This window comes from Populus nigra, chromosome 3 (genome assembly GCF_951802175.1).
Source record: "Populus nigra chromosome 3, ddPopNigr1.1, whole genome shotgun sequence".
NCBI lineage: Eukaryota > Viridiplantae > Streptophyta > Magnoliopsida > Malpighiales > Salicaceae > Populus > Populus nigra.
In genome coordinates this window covers 19,046,792-19,070,799 of record NC_084854.1, presented here as the reverse complement: position 1 = coordinate 19,070,799, position 24,008 = coordinate 19,046,792, and the positions used below count along the sequence as shown (strand labels likewise).

The 24,008-nt window shown below is 30.6% G+C and overlaps 2 protein-coding genes across 2 annotated transcripts; one reads left to right on the top strand and one right to left on the bottom strand.

Annotated features, from left to right (window-relative positions):
* Positions 1–12,642: 12,642 nt before the first annotated feature.
* LOC133688488 (diaminopimelate epimerase, chloroplastic-like) lies at positions 12,643–15,670 on the top strand. Its single transcript, XM_062107976.1, has 6 exons — positions 12,643–13,036; positions 13,114–13,593; positions 13,704–13,788; positions 14,998–15,057; positions 15,168–15,241; positions 15,406–15,670. The coding sequence occupies exons 1-6, from the start codon at positions 12,752–12,754 to the stop codon at positions 15,520–15,522; spliced, it is 1,101 nt and encodes a 366-aa protein (XP_061963960.1). The 5' UTR covers positions 12,643–12,751; the 3' UTR covers positions 15,523–15,670.
* Positions 15,671–17,433: 1,763 nt separating this feature from the next.
* On the bottom strand, positions 17,434–20,794 carry LOC133688811 (ammonium transporter 2-like). Its single transcript, XM_062108427.1, has 4 exons — positions 19,937–20,794; positions 19,554–19,839; positions 19,360–19,463; positions 17,434–18,091 (listed from the first exon to the last, which is right to left on the bottom strand). Exons 1-4 carry the CDS (start codon positions 20,570–20,572, stop codon positions 17,660–17,662), a joined length of 1,458 nt encoding a protein of 485 aa, XP_061964411.1. The 5' UTR covers positions 20,573–20,794; the 3' UTR covers positions 17,434–17,659.
* Positions 20,795–24,008: the final 3,214 nt, after the last annotated feature.

The following is a 24,008-nucleotide window of genomic DNA, read 5'->3' as shown; positions in this document are numbered from 1 at the left end:
AGTTTCACTGGTTACTCGTAAAACCCATTGATGATCTGAAATTGCTTTCCTTAGATGCTGTTGTTCACTGGCTAAGCGACTGGAAACGTATTGTATCTCGTATTATATTGTATCCGTATCCGTGTATGTCTTATAACGTATTGCATTTCAAGTATCTATGGACAGAAACTATATATTTTTTAAGAGATTCATATAGAAAATGCATGATCATCAGTACGAGTTTCTTCTCTACGAGATCTGTGGCCCAGGGACCCCCCATAAGACAATCACAAATTGAGTGGGCAATCGAGAGAGAAAGAGGGAGAATTGTCTATGGGACTGGGTCAGGTGTTAAGAGTGGGGCTAAAAAGAAAGGAAGGAGGTGGGGGTCCTGCATCTGAAATCGAAGTGGACGTATCATGGTAGCATGGTGGGTCTTAATAATGTACGAACGATGCCATTTTTTCCTAAGGTTACACACTGTTCATTCACAGAGAACAACTATTCATGCTCTCTTGAATCGGTACTTTTTTATAAGAAAAGAAAAGATCAGCTTGGGCTCTTCTTTTCTAGAGAATTTTGGAACAAAGTTGTTTCAAACGGGTACTAAGATTCAAGTAGATCCATCTTAAAAGCATCGTTGAGATCCCACCCTCTGGGAATAGGAAGTCTAATAGAAAAGGAAAAGGTTCAATTTGTTGAGGGGGTGCGCTATTGGGAGGCACCCCACCAACAAAATGTTGATAAACTGTACGTGTATCTAAATTTTTGTATAAAAATGCTGGCTATCACTTCCTTTTCTATCAATTAGAGCGAAAATAAAGAAAATAGTGAGTAATCTAAGTAGAACAAACACAAAAGTAAGGAAAACTCGATACTCGGTTCATTATCTTGACCAATCTATATACAATAAGATTGGTTAATTTAATAATCTAATTTAAATTAAAAGCAACAATAGAAAACACGCAGTAAAAACACCTGACAATATTAAACAAAAAAATAAGTCATCAATGTCATACCTATAAGAAGAAAAAATAAAAGATTGCTAGAGGCCTACCGCAACTCGACTGTGGACATAGCCCACAAACAAAAGAGCTTTCTGAGTTGGTTCAAACTTTACTGCAAAAGGATGCAATAAGACATCAAAAGAAGCTGCATGGTTTACTAGAGCAATGCCCTGTAAAAATAAAGTGAACAAAACACAGTGAAGTGAGTATATATCCATCTATATTCAATCAATATATTCTATTTAATTAAAGAAAAAAATATTTTGAGAAAATATATCTAACAAAGAGCAAAACATAAAAAGATCCTAGATAACCCAAAAAAAAAACAAAGGATGTAGAAAGTATATAAAAAAACACAGAGCTTAATCTTTGATAAACTAAATATTGAAGGTTAAAATTTGAAAAAAAATTACTTAAAAGAATGATAAAAAGAAAAGGCAACCCCCAGTGAACATCCTTAAGTTGGGTTAATTTTCCAAACTAGAATCCATGAAATTCCAAAATGGAGTTAACCAAGAAGCTTAAATTCAAATCAACTTAATGTTAAAGAATGAAATTGAATGTAAAAATAAAATAAAAACTAAAAAATTTAGCAAAGCAAAAAAAATCAAAATAATAAGAAAACAATTTGATAGGAAAAAAAAATGATCGAAGGTGAAATCATCAAATGACATAAATAGAAATTAAAAGAAAATGGACTAAATAAGACAAATTTAAAAAGTCAAATGAGAATGAAATTGAAAAAAAATTTAATTTTCATGAGTTATTTCAAACAAAAAAAATATCAGCCAAAAGATCATGGACTAAATAAAAAAGAAAGATAAGTAAAAAAAAAATCAAATGAGGATAAAATTGAAACAAATTTTTATTTTCATAAGTTATTTGAAATAAAACAAATATCAACCAAAACATTAAGGATGAAATCGAAAACAAAAAGAAGCTAAGGGATTTAAGAAATTGCAGGGCAGGGTGCAAGAATCGAGGGGGGGAGAAGGAAAAAAGAAAAAAAAATGAAATGGCCGCCGAAGTCAAACTGGAGCTCTATTTTTTACACACACCATTTCTACATGGAGAAGACACCAAGATGAATTTAATGATGTCATGAAATGACATTTTTGGTTGCCAAAATTAACCATACGCATCGTCCACAGACAGTAGGGTGGTTGACACTTGCCCAACAAGAGCCAATGTTTTTTTTAATTCCTTTTAATTTATTAAAAGACAAAACTAACCCTCACTTCATCCAATAACAACAAAAAACTAATAGTACAATAACCAAAATACCCTCATATCATAGGCATAAAAAAATTAAAACTCAAGGGTACAAATGTATTTTTACAGTGGAAATAAAAAATGATAAGACGAAAACACCCCTCCTTGCCAACCAAACTATCCTAGCCAACCAAACTATTTTTGTATATAAGGTTAAATTGGTTATTTTATTGTGCACTTTATAAGTAAAAATATAAATCTGCCCTTAATGTAACCAAACGATGCATTAATCTTAAAGGTATTTATGATAATTTACCGTGCAATTTTAAAGTAAATACCCATCTCGCTCCCAATAAATTTAAAAATACCAAAATATCCTTATTGGAAAGACATCCATGCCCTCAACATCTAGCTAAAAGGTTTTTTTAAGGGTAAAGTGGTAAATTCACTATTATCATCCATGGTAAATTGTGTTTAGGTGAACAATGAATTCATCATCTATTTTAGTTTTTTTTTTAATTTGGTTTCAAGTTCTCTCTCTCTCTCTCTCTCTCTCTCTCTCTCTCTCTATATATATATATATATATATATATATAATTGTTATTGATTGTTTCTTAATGTCATGTTTAAGTTGTAATTATACAAGTTTTCATTGTTATTTTCTTTGTATAACAAGTAACTATTTTATTGTTGCTATTGATTTAGCATTCAAGTTATTTACTTTTTATTAAATAAATATGAAGTGAATTGTGATTTTATATCAATTAATTTATGGAAAAAATTATCAAGAAAACCAAACCCACTATACAATTCATTTTCTAATAATAAAAATGTTATAATCATGCTCAACAATTTTTTTTAAAAAAAACTTATGGATTGAAATTTAATTTATTAAGAATAATTAATATAATTCTCAAAAAAAGTTATCATTTATAACTTGTCTCAAAAAATTTCTTGACGACACCATTTTGTATGCTTTCTACATGATAATGTTAAAATTTTTGGATAAAATAGGAAATTAGCACACTAAATTAAAATAAATGACAAAACAACACAAAAGCAAAAAGTCTTAGCGAAAAAATAAACTTTTGGATGTCGCAATTCCAAACAGCAACATCAATTAATTTTTCATGAAATACATAGAATTATATCATGAGATGACAAATAATTACTCAATTTCTAGCCCCAGTGATTTCTTTATTCTAGTTTTGCAGCAAAAAGCTTTTTTTTTTTTGTGTCTGTGTGCTAAAGAGAAGCATATAATCTAACATGAAAACATACATTGTGCAAAGTCAATTATTTCTGCTCCTCTTTAATCATTGAGAAAATAAGCATATAATCTAACATGAAAACATACATTGTATAAAGTCAATTATTTCTGCTTCTTTTTAATCATTAAGAAAATTAAATAGAAAAAAAATGAAGTCTTTCATGGAAAATTAACAGCTACCGCGATTTGGAGCCGCAACATCAATTAAAATTATGTTGTGGTTTACGACACCAATTAAATGTTACAGTTTCCAAGCGCGACATCTGAAAATATGCTTTTTCACCAAAACTTTTTATTTTTTATGTCATTTCTTTATTTATTTTAATTTTGTGTACTAATTTTCCAATGTATCCAAAACTTCTACAATATGTAGGTGAACACAAACTTTTTATTACATAAAAAAAAGATGAAATCGTTTATTGGTTGAAATAATTAAATTGTTGGTCATAAAAATAATCTCCAATCTGATGAAGCTGGAAAATTCCTCAATAGAAAGATTGGGGGCGTTTTCTATGGGTTGATAAAACTAGATCACGAGAACTTAGTAAATCTAACTACACCTTCTAGAAAAACACTCTGAAGCTTAAACCAATACAATATTTATTCAAGTGACGGGGATAACAAATATTTTGTAGGCTTAAATGTTTCTTAAGCCTTGTTTAGATCGTATATTGGACTTAGATTTTTCTAGACATGTCATGAGAGATAGAGTCTAGAGAAATGAGATCTGATAGACCTGTATTTAGATAGATGAAATTTCATTTATATAAATTTTTTTAATATAAATATCTTAAGAAATATCTAAAATATTTAATATTTAATATAAATATCTTATAAATATCTAGAATATTTATAAAGAAATTTACTTATATAAAATATCTATTTATTTTTTTCATGCATCTTCACAATCCATTTTCAAGAGTGAAGCTAGGTAGTCTCCCCTGCGATGGTTAAGTACAGATTATAAGCTGAAATTTAATGAAGAAGCAATCAGTGTGACCTATTTTGTTGGCAAACAAGAGTGAACCACAGAGACCTTTTTTACTCGACACATAGTTCAGTTTGTTACAAAGATGAAACTGAACTGTCCTAATGAAATTCCATGGAAAGGGCAAAAAAAAGCTGAAAATTAGCTAATCCAAAGAGATGGTGATAGCGAAAGAAGACAAGAAGAAGCAGCAGAAGCACGTTTGAGGGTAAGTAGGTAGGTAGGTAGATAGAAAACCCTATACTTCCTATACTTGTTATTATGATTCTTACTTGTCCACTGAAATAACCTCTGCTGGCAGCTAGCCTTTCCTGTCCACTCAAAATCTTAACTTTGCTTTTGACAACCCCCACATCAGTCTTAACACTGATATAACACTGCATTGTGATTGATCATAGCCATAAATTAGCACAAATAAAGGAGTTTACGACAGCTTTTGACTAGACTGATTGCCCTCAGCAGTTAGCTCAGAGAGAAAAAATCATTCGAGGTTTCACGTTCGAGTTCTGCCATTAATTCTTTTGAAGAGTTGGCGTATCTTTGTTCGCCTAACTTTACTTTTAGAAGAAGTATACTGAGCTTAAAGTCTGATATAAATGTACTGAGATAGAACCCTTTGGACAAGCGTCGATATAAAAGATGCAATAATAACAATGGTCACCGTAAAATGTACGAGCAGACGATGTACAGAAATGAAAAACAAATACAGAGACTGACTGATTGACAGTAGAATCATATCAAAAGAAGATAAAACTATAACAAGTCCCAGTACAGGGTGTTGGGATAGGATTAGGTAACTTTTGAAAGAAACTACATAATTTGACTTGACGTAAAGATTCAAGGCCAGGCCCCACGGCCACGGATGGTGGAAAAAACATGGCCTGTAACGAGGAAATGAACAAATGTTTCAGTCCTTTTTGTTGTTGTTGAAAGGCAATGTTTCAGTCAAGTTAATGCATGCATGTTCTATAAAGCAGCACAGGCTGGCCTGGTGGTAAGGAGTGATTGAGATTGCGGCTCGATTGTGTTTTTAAAACAACTTGAATTTTGTTTAGTTTTAACTTAATTTTATACTTTTAAATTGTTTTAACATACTAATATTAAATATCAATAAAAAATAAAAAGTATTTTATAAAGTAATATTTAATATATTTTCAAAACACAAATAGTATGTTTTTGCGTTCAAAAAATTTATTTGAATATTAAATATAAATAAAAAAAAAACTATCTAATTCTTTACTGTGCACACAGGGGTAGCTGTTGTCGCAGTTTCTGAATAACAGAAACGTTACGAAACATGCATGTGATTGTTTTTGTTTCAGCGGTTCGTGCCCCAGTTTATGTATACCAAGAGGTTAAAGACCACATTCCTCTCCCTCTTGTAAATAAAATAAATTAAAAAAAAAAATAGGGGAAGAATTTGCGCTTATTGTGCCTTTTGAGCGAACATTTATCTAGTTCGTTCCATCGGATCCAATGTTTAGACTGTATCTGGTTTTTTTTATTGGAACTTAAACTAACTACATTTGTAGTAACTTCTTGTCTATAATTAATATTAATAGCGTATTCAGAAATTTTTTTAAATGGGATCAGTGAATAAGTGTAAACTAGACGGATGTTTCTAAATGGGATAAATGAATAAGTAATAAGCTAGATTTTTGTCGCGGGTCTATATTAATTTTTTTTAAGATGATATTTAAGTATAACAAGCATGTTTGTAAGAAAGAAGAATTTCATAACTCGAGTTATAACCTCAATTATTTAAATAAGCTAATTTTATTTTAATTAGATAAGAAAAAAACATAGCAATAGTAAACTGGTTTTTTTAAAAAAAAAATTAACCTAAAACTTGGGGAAAAAAATCTTTTTCTAAGAGCAAAAAAATGATGATGTTTGATTTTTGGGGTAAAAAATAGATAAAAAACCTACACGAGTACCTGAGTTAATATGATAAACATGTAACCTGGACAATAAGAAGCAGGCCAACTAGTTTATCCTGTCAAATCCGCTTACTAATTCATAAGATCGAGATAACCTAATAGAAAAGAAATCAAAGAAAACCACAAAGCTAATTTTTTTATATAAAAAACTAACATTAAAGGATGAAATCATATAAAAAAATTAAACAAAAAAAAGATATCAACCCCTGTAAATTTTTCAAACTCGTGATATGAGTCATTATACTAGAAGCATCATATAAGAAAAATCCACAAAGCCCAACCTCCAACAAATCAATCACCAAAGGATGAAGTCGGAAAAAAAAAAGCAATCACATAAAAGGATCTAAAATAAAAAAACAATTAAAAAATGCTGATAAAAATTAAAATTAAAATAAACTAGAGGACAACTATAAATTTTTAATTGGAGGGTAAAATTGAAAAGAAAAAATAACTTCAACAAAAGGACAAAAAAATTAAAAGAATAATGATCAAATTAGAAAAAATAATATATCATAAATTTGGATTAAATGATGAAATAAAAAACTAATAAAACTTTTATAAAAAAGACCCAAAAAAATTAGAAATAAAAAAAATAAAGACTAAATTAGAAAAAAATATACATGACAAATTAGATGTAATAGCCCTAATGTTTTTTTTATTCTACTGAAATTTCAGTAGAATTTCTTCTATAATTATAACATTCCAAGTTATTGACTAATCCTTTGTGTTTCAAGAAAATTATTTCTCAACTCAATCCAATCACCCCGGATCATTATCATCATAATATTAATACAAGTCATGTGTTTTCTCAACTTCATTCCCTTTTTTACATTTATTATGTTAAAAACAAACCACAACAATATTCATAAAATAAAATAAAAACTTCAAGGTAAATGAAATAACCATTCAAGATCTAAAACATTAATGAGTTTTCTAAGTAATTTATATTCTATAGGAAAGAAAGATGCATTATCTAATATCATCTAAAATAAAAAGAAAGTAAAGTTCACAATAAGAAAACATGAATTAATATCCTTAACCACAAGTTATAGGATAGTTACCAGAAGGAGTTTAAGAGCTCAATCCATTACATAACATTTCAAATGTTTAACATATGAATTTAGTCAATAGTTACATCAACAATAACATTAGCTAACATCTAAATATCTATAACAAAAATAAACATATCTCCAACTATAAATTTATATTCTTGTTGTGAAAAAGATTACCTGTAAATTAAAACATATAGTTTAAATTACATCCTAGAAAAATAAATCTTAAACTTAATAATTAAAATATAAAGCCTTACTTTTTCACTACATTAATTTATCTATTTTAGTTGAAATCTCCCTAGCACATATTTATTTTTCCCCAAAAAAGTAAAGTAGAAAACTACTAATATCAACATAACTTCTAAAAATCTAGAAATAAATATAACACTCCGTGATACTGATATCAATATCATACTTGTCGATATCATTAATCTTTCAATTCTGGTAAATAAATCAAGCAATCGATACTAATATCAACGTAACATTGTTGATATATTTAGCTTCTATAATCTGCAAGAAATCATAATATAATATAATGTCAATATCAACAGAATCCATGTTGATATCATTAGCCTCCAAGCCCTAATAGGCTATTCAAATTTATGATTAATTCTAATATCAACATAACATTGTTGAAATATTTAGTTTTCATAACCAGAAGAATATCATAACATGATGTATTGCCGATATCAACATATTCCATGTTGATATCATAACATTTCATGTTGATATCATTGACTTCCAATTCCTGGTAGGCTAATCAAATTCTTATTAATTTCAATATCAACATAATCTTGTTGATATTTTAATTTTCATAATCCCTAAGAATATCATAACAACATGTAATACTGATATTAACATATTCCATATTGATATCATTAGCCTTTAAATCTAGATAGACTGATTATATTCTATTTTATGTTTCTTTAAAGTTCCTTTTTTTCCTAAAATGATCGGAAACACTTTTATATATATATTCTCACGCTTCCATAGAATATTCCCCAACTTATTTTCTTTTCTTATTTCTTATTATTAGAAAAATAAGTCTAGGAGAAATCCTACTTTTTTGGTGTGCTGATGTTGAAACTCCCGCGTCCTGGGATCTGACCAGAGAAATATCTTCTATCATAAATCAAATATTACACTACCACCTTTTATGTCGACTCTTGGACACATATAATATTCTACTCAATCATTCACATCTAGTTATCATATTTTGATGTTAAATATACAAATAACATTTTTTTCTTCATTTCCCGCGTTACAAACTGGTTCGACTACCCTTTACATAGAATTCTAACAATTCTTTTTTATTTTTGACACATCCATCTCATTATATTTATTTATTACACATATTTTTAACACCATAACACTAAACCAATTAAAACTTACAATTTTTTTTTTATTATAATGGTTTTTAGGCTAGACTTAATATCAAGGAAATTATAAATTCCTTGTTGTTTTTCCTTAAGAAGCCAAGTGGCTTTTTATATAGTGTAGGTAATTCCCACAATTACCACAATATCCTTTTAGTTAATTTTCAAGTGTTTTGTTTTTATTATTTTCACGGTTCTTATATAAAAATTAAATAAAAAAATTAAAAAAAATTAAAATTTTTACAAAATGGCTAAGTCATTTCCAATGTGCTTGAAAAAATAGAAAAGACACTCATATCTCCGGTCAATTATTTAATGACTAATGAGCTATAATAAAATACCGAAATACCCTTAAAACCAAGGCATTTTATTTTTCTTGTAAGGAAAAAAAAGTAATTACAATGTAGCAGTGAATAGTAAAATGTGTTAAAGGCCATAATAAATTTGTCTTTTGTTTTAGCTTTTCTGTTATATCATATTTTCATTGTCACTATAGTTTTAAACATAAATTATACAAATACTCATATTTTAAATTATGATTTGGTTACTAAAATTTAAGTTACAAAGAAAATAAATATTGATAAATAAATTTGATATAATTAACAATTAAATTTATATAAGGAGTAAAATTAAATCAAAATAGTTGACAATATATATAGTTAACAATAGGCAATCACATAATTGATGCATAAATAAAAATAATATAGTTTTATTATTAAAATGATGTTTACAAGTACAAATGTATTTGATTAAAATAAATAAAGTTAAGAAAATACATAATTATGGTAAGATTATTATTTTTACCTTGTCTATTAATAAGTAGAAAATTTAAAATAAAATTGTACTAGTGTTTTTATTTCAATAAAAAAAAATTAAAATAGTAGATATTGTGAGATATTTTAACTAAAAACTCAAATGATTTGGCAGAATAATATGATATGATAAGGTGTCTCTTCGTTTTACATCTCTGAACCACTCTACGTATCCTGATTGCTACTATACTGCTTAAGCCCATAAAGTTTGTAACTTTGCTGCAGTTAGATGGTTCAAATTACTTAATTTATGCTGCTAAAATCGACTCTCAGCATTATCCAGACATGGAATCTATTTTCTATTCCATGGATGATTTTTCAACTTTCCTTTGCCAGGATGCTATCGAAGAGTTAATCACACTGATGACTGGTCTAGTGATACCGATCCTAATAAAGTAAAAATTGTTGGGTTATTGAATATCATACACGCAACAAAAATTATAAGACAAAATTATTTAAGAATTTCAAGAATCTCGTTAGATAAATCTAGAATTGTTTAGAAATTTATTATTGAAAAATTTGATTTTCTTCGGCTTTGAATAATTCCTTAAAGATTGAATTGTTGTAAACTACAAGCTATTTAATTATTTGGCCTTCAACAGAAATCTACACGAACCACCTGTGAAAAATAAAAAATTATTATACCTATAATGTTAGCTTTAAATTGTGTTTACGTAATTTTTACAAGTGTAAAGAATAAATAATTAATTTAATACTCTAATGTTGATTTTTTATACCATTTAATTTATATTTTATTTTGATTCTCATACTTTTGATGCCCTTTTCTTTTAATTATAATTTTTTCTATTATAGATTTTTTTTTCTGGTTTTATTTTTCAACATTTAATTTATTAGAGATTAAGTTTTGTTGTTTTTTTATTTGTAACGCATCCGATCTAAAGGTTGACACGAGTTACGAGTTTTAATAGTTGGTACAATTAGGGATTCCTTTTTTTTCATTTGCTTTTACTATCATATCTTTCTGCATTATTATTTTTTTTCAAAAAAGATTGATTTTATGGTTATTTTTAATTTTTTTATCTATCGATTTATCCTTATATTTTTTTAATAGATTTTTTTTAAAAAGAATGTTATGTTTTATATTTAATTTTTGAATGCTTTTTTATTTTATGCTGATAAGCTTTATTTTATAAAATAATAATTATTTTGAAATAATATTTCTGATATGTACACCTTTTATAATTTTTTTATTTTATTTACTTAGTTTTATATGTGTTTTTATTTTTATTATTTTTTATAAAATTTGATAAACAAATTTGATTGACATAAATAGATATATATCTTATTTGTGAGATTAAATATTTTAATATTTATTTATTTGTTTATTTTTCCAGTTTATTTTTTAGTTGTTGTTAATAACTTTTTTATGTTTATTTACATTAATAATTATCAATTTAATTAATGATTATCAATTTATTTTATTTATTATATACTTAGATAATTTTTCAATTTACCTTCTGAATTTTTAATGTAATATATATATATATATATATATATATATTAAAATAACCTATCTAACCAGGATTTTTTTCTATAAAAAGTTACAGCCCATGACAAAACACGCGGGTTGGTCAAATATCTATTTAATACTTAATTGATATAATTTATAAATTCAATTGATATAATTTATACATAATTAACATAATTTATAACTAATTGATCTTAAAAAACTAAATCCTAACGTAATCATCAAAACACAAGAAATTTAACAAAATTGGGTGACAAATATAGTGCTGACCTTAAATTATTGAAGTGGAGGTGATGGATTTTCCGGAGGTGGAGGTGGTGGCAGTGGTGGGTGAATGAGAAAAGGGCGATGTTGTGGTGGAATGGGGTGCAAGTAAGTGGAAGGAGGCAAGGAAACGAAGGGAAAGGAGGCCATGGAAGAGAAAACCTTGACACAAAGATGGGGAATGAGCTATTCTGATGATGGAGAAGGAGAAGCAAAATGAGAGAAATAAGCTGTTTGTGTTTTAGATCGGAAGGTTGCGCTTTTACAAGGAGCACAACATTTGAAATTTTAAAGGTTTAGCTGCTTCTAGTAGTGTCACAAAAAATGAAATATGTGAATAAAAAAAATTACACCTAAAAATATATATTTTTTACGCGAGAAGATAAATTATAAAATTATTATAAATATTTATTTTAATTATTACAAACTATATAAAAATAGGTTTTGGCGAGGGCCTTGTGGCATCTCTCGGGCAAAACACTAGTATATAACTATAAAGAATCTTATTTTGATATAATCTTATTTTATTCAATATTACTTTCTGATTATTAAAATTTAAAATCAATTCAAATAAGACTATAAATATATAAGAATTCAAGTTTCAAAATTTTAATTATTTTATTGATAAATAATATTTTAAAACAAAAAAAATAGTTTTGAACAAGAAAAAAATAATAATATGACCATGGTTGTTTTTGAAGAAATCAAATTTGGTATGTATAAACAATAATGATTGAAAAAAGATAAATTTTGAACATTGTAATTATAAAAAGGAGACTTTCTACTTTTAAATATAAAAATTCAGTATCAACATTTAAGACTTCTTTTTGTGTGGAAAATCTAATGAGGGATATTTTGTTATATTTAAGTAATAAAAATATAACCTTAAAACATTTTGCTAACTGTATGTTTTTTACACCGGTTTATTTTTGTATTTCAAAAGTATTTTTTAAAAAAATTTATTTTTTTATTTTGTTTTTAAATTAATATTTATTTGATATTTTTAGATTATTTTAACATACTAATTTCAAAAATAATTTTTTTAAAATAAAAAAATATTATTTTAATTAAAAATATTTTAAAAAACAAACTAACCTCCCAAAATACTCTACTTTAACCTCCTAATCGCGATCACACTCCCAGGAAACTTTACTTGAATCTCCTTTGAAAAAACAAACAATCAAGGGTTAAGATTACAATGAAAAATATTCAACAGTTGTTAATCCACGGTTGAAAATCATTAAGCTGAAAAATTCGCCGCCCCCCGCAAAGGGAAAAAAAAAAAAAAGACATTGAAATGGCAGACAGAGAGAACACCGTCCGTAACTCCTCTCTCTTTTGTCCCCAAGAACTACTGCAGCCATGGCCGACACTATTGCAGCCGCCACCGTTTCCCTCTTTCTAAAACCCTCAACTCGCCACTCCCAACTCTTTCTCACTATCACCACTTCTCTTCCTGTTCTTCGATTTAACTCTCTAAAGAACCCGAAGTTCCGGCCATTAGTAGTTTCCTCTTCAATGAGCATCGATTCAGCAGCAGCCCCCCAGGAAACTTCATCAAAATCATCCTCCTTTCTTGATCACAGAGAAGGCAGCAGATTCCTTCACTTTGTCAAATACCACGGCCTCGGCAATGACTTCATTGTGGTTATCCCTTTTTTCATATGATTTATTATCTTTATTTATTTATCATTTTTTAAAGCTTCTTCATTTGTTTGAATTAGTTTGATAATAGGGACTCTAGCGAGCCCAAGATAAGACCAGAGCAAGCAGTGAAGTTATGTGATAGGAATTTTGGGATTGGGGCAGATGGGGTGATTTTTGCTTTGCCTGGGGTTAATGGAACTGATTATACAATGAGGATATTTAATTCTGATGGGAGCGAGCCGGAGATGTGTGGCAATGGGGTGCGGTGTTTTGCCAGGTTTATTGCCGAGCTGGAGAATTTTCATGGGAAGAGACAGAGTTTTACTGTGCATACTGGTGCTGGTTTGATTGTTCCTGAGATTCAAGAAGATGGGCAAGTTAAGGTTGATATGGGGGAGCCGGTGCTTAAAGCAGCTAACGTGCCTACGAAATTGGCTTCGAATAAGAATGATGCTGTTGTTAAGTCGGAATTGGTTGTGGATGGAGTAACTTGGAATGTGACCTGTGTTAGCATGGGAAATCCTCATTGTGTAACTTTCGGCACCAAAGGAGGGGAGGTATGCATTTTGGATTAAAACACTGGCATTTGCGTAGTGTCTAATTAGTAAATGATTAATAAGACTGGTATTTCTTTGTTGGTTATTGATGCTCCTGCTTGTAATAACAGGATTTGCAGGTTGATGCATTAAATCTGGCTGAAATCGGTCCTAAGTTTGAACAACATGATGTGTTCCCAGCACGAACTAACACTGGTTAGTTCGTATTTTGTGATGATTTTTGGACATTTACAAGTTCCAGAACTTGACTTTGTTTTCTGCTCATGGTTGTTGCAATTTATTCTCATGTTGCTTTGGCGTTGTTATGTGGAAGGAGTGCCCAATATGACATAGGATTTTGATTTGAACATAGGAGTTTTTAGTCTCATACATTCTTTGGATTGCATCAAACAATTTTAACTCTCAGTAGTTCTCATGGTGTTGGTATCCTCTTATGATTCATCAATGATCTCCCGTCTGATGCATCTTAAATGCATTTAAATCATGCAACTTTTCAGTTTATTTATTTAAATTTCTCAAAAATTTACATTTTGCAACTCGTAAGTATTATATCTCCATTTGCTTGAGTCAGCACGAAGTAGGAGTCAAGATGACTTATCAAAGAGCATGCTTTCTATTCTAGTAATGGTTGCTGCATTATTAGTCAGATGGTTCGTGCATGCATTCTCGTGACTCGGAATGTGTGTTAATGCACATGTGTGTGTGCAAGTGCTTGTATATAATGTTGTGATGAAGTTAGGAATCTTTTCTTTCTGCTGCTTCTTTTATGCATATTATGATGTATGCATGTTCTTTCTAGCATTTAATGTGAGTTCAAGATTTTTAAGGATGCCAAATATTTTTGCAAATGCACAAAATATTGAACTTTTTATGTCAATATTCATAGAAGGGATTACACTTAATAATATACTTGAACATATAAAACAAACCACTTTTTTTTACCTTACGAAAGTTGTCCTCGAGGATTTCTATAAATTCAAATTCATTTTAGCCTGCATGTACTGAACAACGCCATTGTGTGCAAACATGACCATGTCTATGTGCCTTGCCTGACAAGGCAGGCATACCTGATATCGATGCCTCCATCCTCAAACAATAATACTTCTCCGGTGAACTTATTAATGCCTTATTTTGTGCTTTTACATCACTACTACTTTTACTGTCTGTCTAGCTCTTGATAAATTACTAGGAAACTTGGAATTTTTATATGAGAGGCGGTGGCAGAAGGGATGGTATTAGACACTTCAAATGTTATAAATGCAGTACTATTTAAAATAGCCTAGTAAAGATTCAGCACCCACAACTAATTGGAACTGTACTAGTCTTTCGAACATTCTCTGTGGAATGCCATCTCACATAAGTATTTATGTCATGTTTTGATTTTATATTTAACATGACTTGCAGAGTTTGTGCAAGTTTATTCACCTTCACATCTCAAAATGCGTGTCTGGGAGCGTGGGGCAGGTGAGTTTCTATTGCCATGGACATCTCCATGTATCTTGCTACCTTGTGGTTGTGTATCAAATAATCCTTATTCTTTGACTGGAAAACTCACCATTGTTCTGTGACTGTAGGAGCAACACTGGCCTGCGGAACCGGCGCTTGTGCAACAGTGGTTGCAGCAGTTCTTGAGGGTCGTGCTGGGAGGGTAAGTTCCAGATTGGAAGTTTAACAGTGCCTATGGAATGTATAGCAAGCCTTTTAACATCTTTCATTTCCAAATGAATATCATTTGTTGCAAGTTTAGAGTTTTCCCACTAAATGTCCAATCGGTTAATCTTCTTATGCCTCACCAATGTTATTGTGAAACAGAATTGCACGGTTGATCTACCTGGAGGTCCACTGGAGATTGAGTGGAGGGAGGAAGACAACCATGTTTACATGACTGGCCCAGCTGAAGTGGTGTTCTATGGATCAGTTCGCCTATGATATCTCCTAGAATGAAGATCCATTATTTAGAGCCCGTTAGCAGAGATATAATTAGAGTTTTTTGATTTTTTTTTTGTTTTTTATGTTTTTGTATCGTGTTTATATAAAAAATAAATTTTAAAAAATAAAAAAAATATTAATTAGTGCATTTCCAAATAAAAATACAATAAAAACTACCCTACTACTATATCAAATACCCTCCAATTTCTCTTACCTGAAATTTCATATAAACACAAGTTAACTGTCAGAATAATGTTTTTGTTTCCTACTGGATCACTAACTTGTACGAATGCCCCATTGTGTTTCTGGTAACTGATACGAGTATTGAGTTAGGCCCGAGGTGCACTCATTCTTCGAAGTCAACCACCTAAAGCGTTTCATCACAAAAAGTCAATTGTACTAAAACAAACTTAAATTACTAATCCTTGAGCTTTATTACCATTACCATTTACCAAATATACTAAAACATATCAGGAAAAGGAATGGTGCGATATCCTCCGAGCAGTGCACTTCTTTTTTTAACTTCTGTCAGCAAATTTTTTTATTTGTAATTTCATTCGTTGCATCAACTTGGTTTTATATATTGAGATTTTCTTTTAATTTTCATTCTCTCCCAATTAAAGATTGATTTTGTGAAATATAGTTTTATTTGTGTTTAAAAGAAAAATTTAAAAGATTAAGGATAAGATGTAACAAAAAAAAAACCTCATTTGGATAGGGACACAAAAACTTCAATTTGCTCCTTAAAGTCTTAATTTATCTATTTATTGGGTCCTATTGTTTTAGAATTTTACATTTTAGTTTCAGACTTTATTCTTTTTACGTTTTGATTCCTCGATGTTAAAAACATAAAGAAAAAATAAAAAAAAACTTAGATAGTCTTATTTCGACCACTAAAAAGAATGATCTTAATGTTATTGGATTTATCTTTTCTAGAGTTTAATTGAGACATTGATATTCTTTAATTATGTTAAAAAAATAGACCGAGGTACTTAATTTTAATTTTTTATATTTTAGAAAGATTATAGGCTATTTTAAAATTGAAAATGAGGTTTTTTTTAATGTGTCCAAGTGAAAAAAAGGTTGAAAATGACTTTTCTTAACTCTAAAAGCCCAAATCTCAATTCTGGTGACTAAAAAATGGTGTAGAGGATGAAGGTGGTCTGCAATAATAGGCGGCCTCTCGTCCTTCAAAATTCAACCAATAAAGAGCATGCCTGGGTTTTTGAATTCCTAGTCAAGCATGGAGGCCTGATATTTTTTTAAAAAAAAGTTTTCATTAATTCTTTTTATTTCAACTTCAACTAATATTTGTTTTTTTTTACTTTCTATTAAGTTTTTCTTTAAATTTTAATTAACTCCTCTCTCTTATTTTTTAAAACTGTTTAGTTCATGCTATTTAAATAGCAACTAATTTTTTTTTATTTTTTTAAAAATTTCATAATGCTTCAAAGAGATTATTATAATATATCTTTATTTTTTTTATTTTATATACATAATTTTTTATTTACATAACTTATTTATTAAAATGAAAATCCTTTGTTCTTAGCAACCATAACTAACCTTTGAGCTAAAATAAATAAAAAGATATAAAATAAAAATGACATATGATATAAATACCCTTGTGTGCCATTTTGATTTTCATTAAAATATTTTTTTTACTTAAAAGGCAAACTCATTATTTTACTGTATTTAAAAAATTAAAAAGATATAAATACTCGTGTGCTATTTTTAAAAATTTTGTTTTGTAAAGTAATTAAATCATTTTACTATTAAAAAAACAATTATACTGGTGATTAATGAGTTATGTAAAGATTCCCCCTCTAATCCAAGGCTTTTCATTTTTTTTTACATGGATAAAAGCATCACTGCACTGTATGTAGTGCTGAATAGAAAAAATGTGTCCGTAGCTTTAATAATTATGCCTTCATTTTAGTTATTTTGTTATTCTCTTCTCAAATTAGGCAGAACAATTTATAATTCAATATTACATGCGTCAAGATTCTACTTACAAATCAAACTATGTGCTAATTAATATATATCAAGAAATCAAAACTGCTATAATTATGTGCGTGTGCGTGTGCGTGTGCGCGCAGTCATCTAGCTTACAAAATGATGGTTTTTGTTTCTGCAATGCTTACAAATTGATGGTGACACCTCTTGCACCATTAACATACGGAGACTGTGCTGTTTCCTCTCCATACAAGGTGTTCCGACCGTGCTTAGTCGGGTCGTATTTTTCTCCATCACCCCATAAAGCATAAGCTTCCTCTCCATGAACTGCATCATCTCCGATAGCAAGTTGCTCCTCAGGCATTCTCAATGGTATAAACAGCCTTATAAACAGAAGGATTATGGTTGTGGACACCACGTTCCAACCTATAACAAAAAGGGCTGCCACCACTTGCTTCAGGAATTGCACCCCACCACTTCCACCATAAAACGCACCCCTTGTATTCACCGGCAGTATAAGGTCACACAGTTCCGGCTCTGCTAAAAGTCCAGTCAGAAGTCCACCCAAGAGCCCAGCCACTGCATGTGTGTGAAAGACACCCAGCGTATCATCCACCTGTTATTACCACACAAACGGAAAACACACACCTGGTATTTAGTCTACTAATATTATCCTTGCTACCTCAACAATCAAACATAAAAAACACAGACATGAATTACTTTTTCTACTTATTTATAGCTCAAGATTGTTCAATGTCATGCTCTCATCTTTGACTGTAATTAATTTTAATGGAGACTAGGGGAGTTTTAATGGTGGGGCTTGCTTGCCTGATCATAAGGGTAGATAGTAGTTCAGGATGAATAATAAAATCCAAAACAAGGGTGATGGGAAATTAATCAAGTGACTTGTTGAAGTATGGTAGTGGCAGTCATTCATGACTTGATGGAAAGGTTTAGAGATATGATTTGATATGTTTTAGTGGCTGAGCACCCCGTTTTGATGGTGAGAACACAAGCATGATAAAGTGAAATATTCTGGACAAAGAAGATAAGGATAGGAAAAATATAGTATTTGATGAAGACTGCTAAATTCCTTGTCTCAAAAAAGCTCCATGTTTTAAGACAATATTGTTTAGGCCTGGGATGAGGACATGATCATGGAGTAGTCATCATCCTTGAAAAACACCTATGGAGAAAACAAAAGTAGTTTTCTGAAAAAAGAAGAATTTTTTTTATTGGTCCAATTACTATGAGCAAGATGGATAAAACCAAAATTCAATTTATCTCGTATTTCTATAATTTTCTCTGCACAGTACATCTTCCACTGATCTTTCATGAAGTTCTCAACTGGTTTTGTTAATGCCCTCGTTCTTTCTTGAAATGGGCAGCTAGCCCCTCATTCAATCATTTTCTCTTCTAGCTTTTCATTACGAAACGCGATTCAAATAAGTGATTCTATTAATTTTTTTTTTTTTTTATTTTCAGATTTTGTAATGTATTAATATTAAAAATATATTTTTTAAAATAAAAAATATTATTTTAATATATTTATAAATAAAAAATAATTTAAATCGTGACCACTCCACGTTCAGAAACCGACACTAGGTCTTTGATTTATGGCTAATAAATCCGAACAACTTGCTATTATATACGACGCAAAACTTGATAGTCTACTCTTGCGTGCTACTGGAGAACTACCTAACATCTCTTTGAGTCTTTTTTTTTTTTTTTTTTATCTTTCCTTAAGTCTCGTCTTAGATGGGCCAGAACCACGAAGCTTTCATTAGATTGGAGGTGGGAGAAGTTGTAAAGATGGATGAGCAATTTGTCAAGACTTCAATTTTTTAAGGACTCGTGCATATCCAGGAGAAGCAAAAGAAATACCTTTTGAAGCAGGGCAGATTTCTTATGCAGTATCATCATAGATACCCATGGAATGCTGCCGGAAAGTATTCCCATCACTATAGCCGCCCAAGATTGAACCAGTCCTGCAAGCATTAAGACCATCCATAGTTTTAACTTTTAACAACTAAAATAATGCTAATATCACTGTGACACAGACCCAGAAACACACTAACCTGCTCCTGGAGTGATGCAAACTAGTCCAGTCATCATGCCCTGAACAGCTCCTATCACTGATGGTTTACCGAAGTATACAACATCCAGAGATGTCCATACAAGCAGACTTGTTGCTGCGCAGACATTAGTGTTCAGCACCGCAATCGAAGCATCGATATTTGCTGCGTAGGGTGCTCCTCCATTGAATCCTGACCAGCCCATCCACAACAGACCAGCACCCGCAAGCATTAGCAACACATTGTTAGGGGGGAATCTCTCCCTGTCACTTTTTAGCCTTGGTCCAACCTGTGTCACTTTTAACAAGTGAGCATCATGGCAGCAAGAGTGAAACACAGAATCTAATAAAAACCAGAATTTGGTTAAAAGGACTTGATTTACGCACCCAATAAGCTGCTGTCAACCCAGCAATTCCTGAGGAGAGGTGAATGACATAGCCACCAGAGTAATCAATGACACCCCAATGATAAAGAAATCCGCCTCCCCATAGGCTAAAAGCACCAACAGTGTAGGAGAATATGAGCCATAGAGGCACAAAAGCCATCCAAGCTTTAATATTCATCCGGCCAAGAACAGAACCAGCAAGCAAAATAAGGGTAATAGCAGCAAAAGTAAATTGAAAGTACACAAGTGAAGCCATCGGATACCAAGGCTCAACAGTTTCCCTTGTGCCATCTTCGAGTGTATGCGTACTTTCAGGGACCCTCGCTCTGGTTAATAGGTACTTTTGGCCTAAAGCCGGTGCACCCTTTCCCCAAAAGGGAAGGAGTTCATCGCCAAAAGCCATGCGGTAGCCTAATAGCACCCAGCAAATGAGGACAGCAGCAAAGGCATAGAGGGCCATGAAGGCAGAGTTTACAGCCCATTTCTTCTTGACTATGCTGGCATAGAGTATGACAAGCCCTGGCATGCTCTGGAGGGCAACCAGAGTTGATGCTGTCATTTGCCATGCATTGTCTCCTTTGTTTAGCCAAGAAGGGACTGCTGGTGAGACCTGTTCATAAGCTGTTGAGGCATTCATTGCTGCAGCAAGCTCTTAATTCCCTATAGGATAGATTTAAATCTCTTAGCCTCTCTGTGTTTCTGTTAACACTTGTATATGGCTTGGTCAAGCAATGTGAAGTCACGTTTTTCATTATTACAGCAGCAGCGCCTACTTTTGTAAAAATCGAATGGCATGTGGCTGAATTTTCACTTGTTTAGGTCACGCATTCACATGTATAGTAATTTGAACTTGATATATAAATTCAGATTCTTATTATATTGGGTAAAATTTAACATGTCTCTTTGTTAGACAATCATCCTCACCTTGAAGTTGCCATGAACTTGCTGTGCTTGGTCGGTCAAGATATGGGGCACTTGGTATAAATAGTAGGTGAAAGATTGACTAATATACGGTTTCTTTTTTCCTAAAAAAGAGAATTGTGTGTGTTGACCATCTCTGATGATACAATCAACGCAGATGTCTGTTGACCATCTCTGATGGCTTCATCAAGGTATTTATTTATAGGATAAAAGAAGGTGCTTAATTAAAATGAGATGAATCCAACGAGAAAATGAGACGAATTTTCTTCGAAATTAGCTGTGTAATTTATCCGTACACGGTGGGTGGTTGGTTTTGAATAAAGTTTTCTCTGGTTGCATTGCAAGCTAAGAAGAATTCCATTGAATTAATCGCAAGGATACATTTTGATTGCCCAGATTGAACGATTGATCATATATACTGGTCCAAGTCTTGTGTGTTTGCGCGCAAACTTTGAAGAGCAATTATAAGCATTCAAGTTGGTCGGTCGGTCTCTTGGTGATGAAGATCTGGGAATGACTAGGAAGGAAGAATCATAGCAACCATCAAATTAAATTAAATTAAATTAAAAAAAATAATCTGGAACGTGTTAGGCACTTTGCAATGTGGACCGGAAACAATGTTTTTATTATCTTGCCCTTTAAAGAACAAAAAAAAAACCCTCAAAGGTTACAACTTGAGAGTACAATTGTCTTTGCATTAGGACAACTTAGGCATTCTAAAATTGACCGACCATTCTATAGTTCTTATCCTCCATGTTTTAAGAAAATATAATTTATATACTATAGTTTGTTGCGCGAGTGACAATTTACATCCTAAATCATTCTATAGTTTAATCTATTTTATACTCACTAAGAATATAAATTGTAATTTTTCAAAACATGAAGGTTAAGTGTAAAAACAACTAAATTATAGAATAATTAGGTTAATTGTTTCTTGTACTTTCTTTTTTCATAGTAAAATAATTTTAATACACTTAAAAGTAAAAAAAATTATAAGGCTGTCATAGAAAAGTTTTTTTTTTCATATTTTCATTAAAAGTGCATAGTAAAATAACATTTTTATTCTTAGAATAAAAAAAACCTTTAACTTGCAATGAGTAGTGTTTTTGTCTTTTCAGTTTTAAAATCATAGTAAAAAAAGCCTGATTGCTCTTAAAATTTAGATTTTGATACCTTGGGTCTGAGGGTATTTTTGTCATTTTCCTATTATTATCAGGTTTAGTTAGGGTTAATTTACTAATTTGATAAATGAAAAATATTAAAAAATATAGCAAACATGTGCATTGCATGCGACTAATTTTGGTTGACAAAAATGTAGCTCCAGGATGGCGTCCAATTCATCTTAATGACCCTCTATGATTTGGCGATGCATAGATCCAAAAACACCTTTGGTGTGGAGCCAACGACCGTTTCTTTTTTTCCCCATTCTTTTCTTTTTTCTCTTTTATTTTTGCACCCAACCTACCAATGTTTTAGATAAGCTGTTCAATTTTTCTTTTTAGCTTTGAGAGATTAAACTAGTTTTGAGAGATTCGTTTGAGTTTGCTTGAAGTTTTTTTTAAATCTTTTTAAGCTATATTTTTTTAATTATATCATTCAATATTTATTTAATTAGAGATTGAGCTTCGTTTTTTTTATATGCTTTTTGCGTCCTTTGTTCTATCCTTTTTTTTTAATTGGGTTATCTCAAGTCTTTTTATTTGTAGTTCTTTTTTAAATTTATTTGTTTTAAAATAAATTTTATTCTTTAATTATATAGAATTAATTGATTGAATAGGCATGAAATGCTTACTTTATGATATTTTGTTTTGTTTGCTTTCGAGGTTGGTGCTTTAGCGGACCGTGCAATTTCTTTCGGTATTGTCGTGCAACCTTTTGTATAGTGGGGTTTGAACTATTTAGGCAAACTCTTCTGGTGGTGGGCAGTGTCAACATTGGAATCAAGATTGTCAAAAACGCTTTTTTGATACGACACGAAATATACAATATAAACTCGAATCGTAAAATCGTAAGAAAAATGTTTTAACTAATTATATATTGACAATTTCAGTCAAGTAGTAAATAATAATATAACACAATTAAAATAAAAGTGAAATAAACAATACAAATGTCCAAACACCTTAAAATACATAATTCAAATAAAAATTCATACATGGTTTAAATAACTTAAAAATACGAAAAGAAAAAAAATAAGATTGAACAACTATGTTTTATTGATAGAGTTTCAGAATATTTTCTAGAGGACAAGTCTTGAAACACACTGCAAGCAACTAGTGAGATGATACAACATTCTAAGGTATATCACCAACTTCAAAAAAAAATTTAACAGAGACCAATACAGTGAATCCGTGACAACGAGAACAAAAATGTATAAAATGACATCAATTTAATCTCATGCCACCTCACCTTCCACCTTTTTTATGTTAGTAACAAGTCTTAGAAATAATATTCTCTCTGAGTCTTTGTCGTCTCTCTTTGTAGTTAACAAATAGTTAGTCTAAAACATATTATTTCTCTCTATATAAGTATTCATATCTCTTATTTTACTCCTTTGATTCCTCACCATCTACCTTTGTCTTCCCATGGTTTTGATCCTCCGATCATGCCTTCCCGCCCTAAAATACAGTATAAGGCTTTCTTATACCCAAGATTCTCTAATGCTGGTGTTAATCTACTAAAATTGAAAATTTGAGATTTGGGCAACGGGGAAAGGGGAGAATGGGGAGTGGGGACTGTGTAGTGGAGTGTCAGGGGACTCGAATAGGGAGACAGTAAATTTTTTAACTTTTGTGGGTTAAAACTCGAAATCGATCAAACTCGTAAAATCGGTCTGATTTTACTGATTTTAACCGAGTTTGACCGATTTTGACCGAGTTTGACCCGATTTGACACATTATATACATGTTGACTCGTAAAATCGTAAGATTTTAAGAGTCAACTCGTGATTTTAATAACCTTGATTGGAATGATGATAAGTTTCCAACAAGATTTTCTTTCTTCTTTATAGTTAATTATTGCCAAATATTTTTTTACGATTCGTCTGCTGTCGTTGTCTGCCTTCTAAATCTAATTATTAAATTACTCAATTTTATTGGATTCAATCAAGTTAATAATTCGAGTATTGAATTTTTTATTTTTTAAAAATACTATTA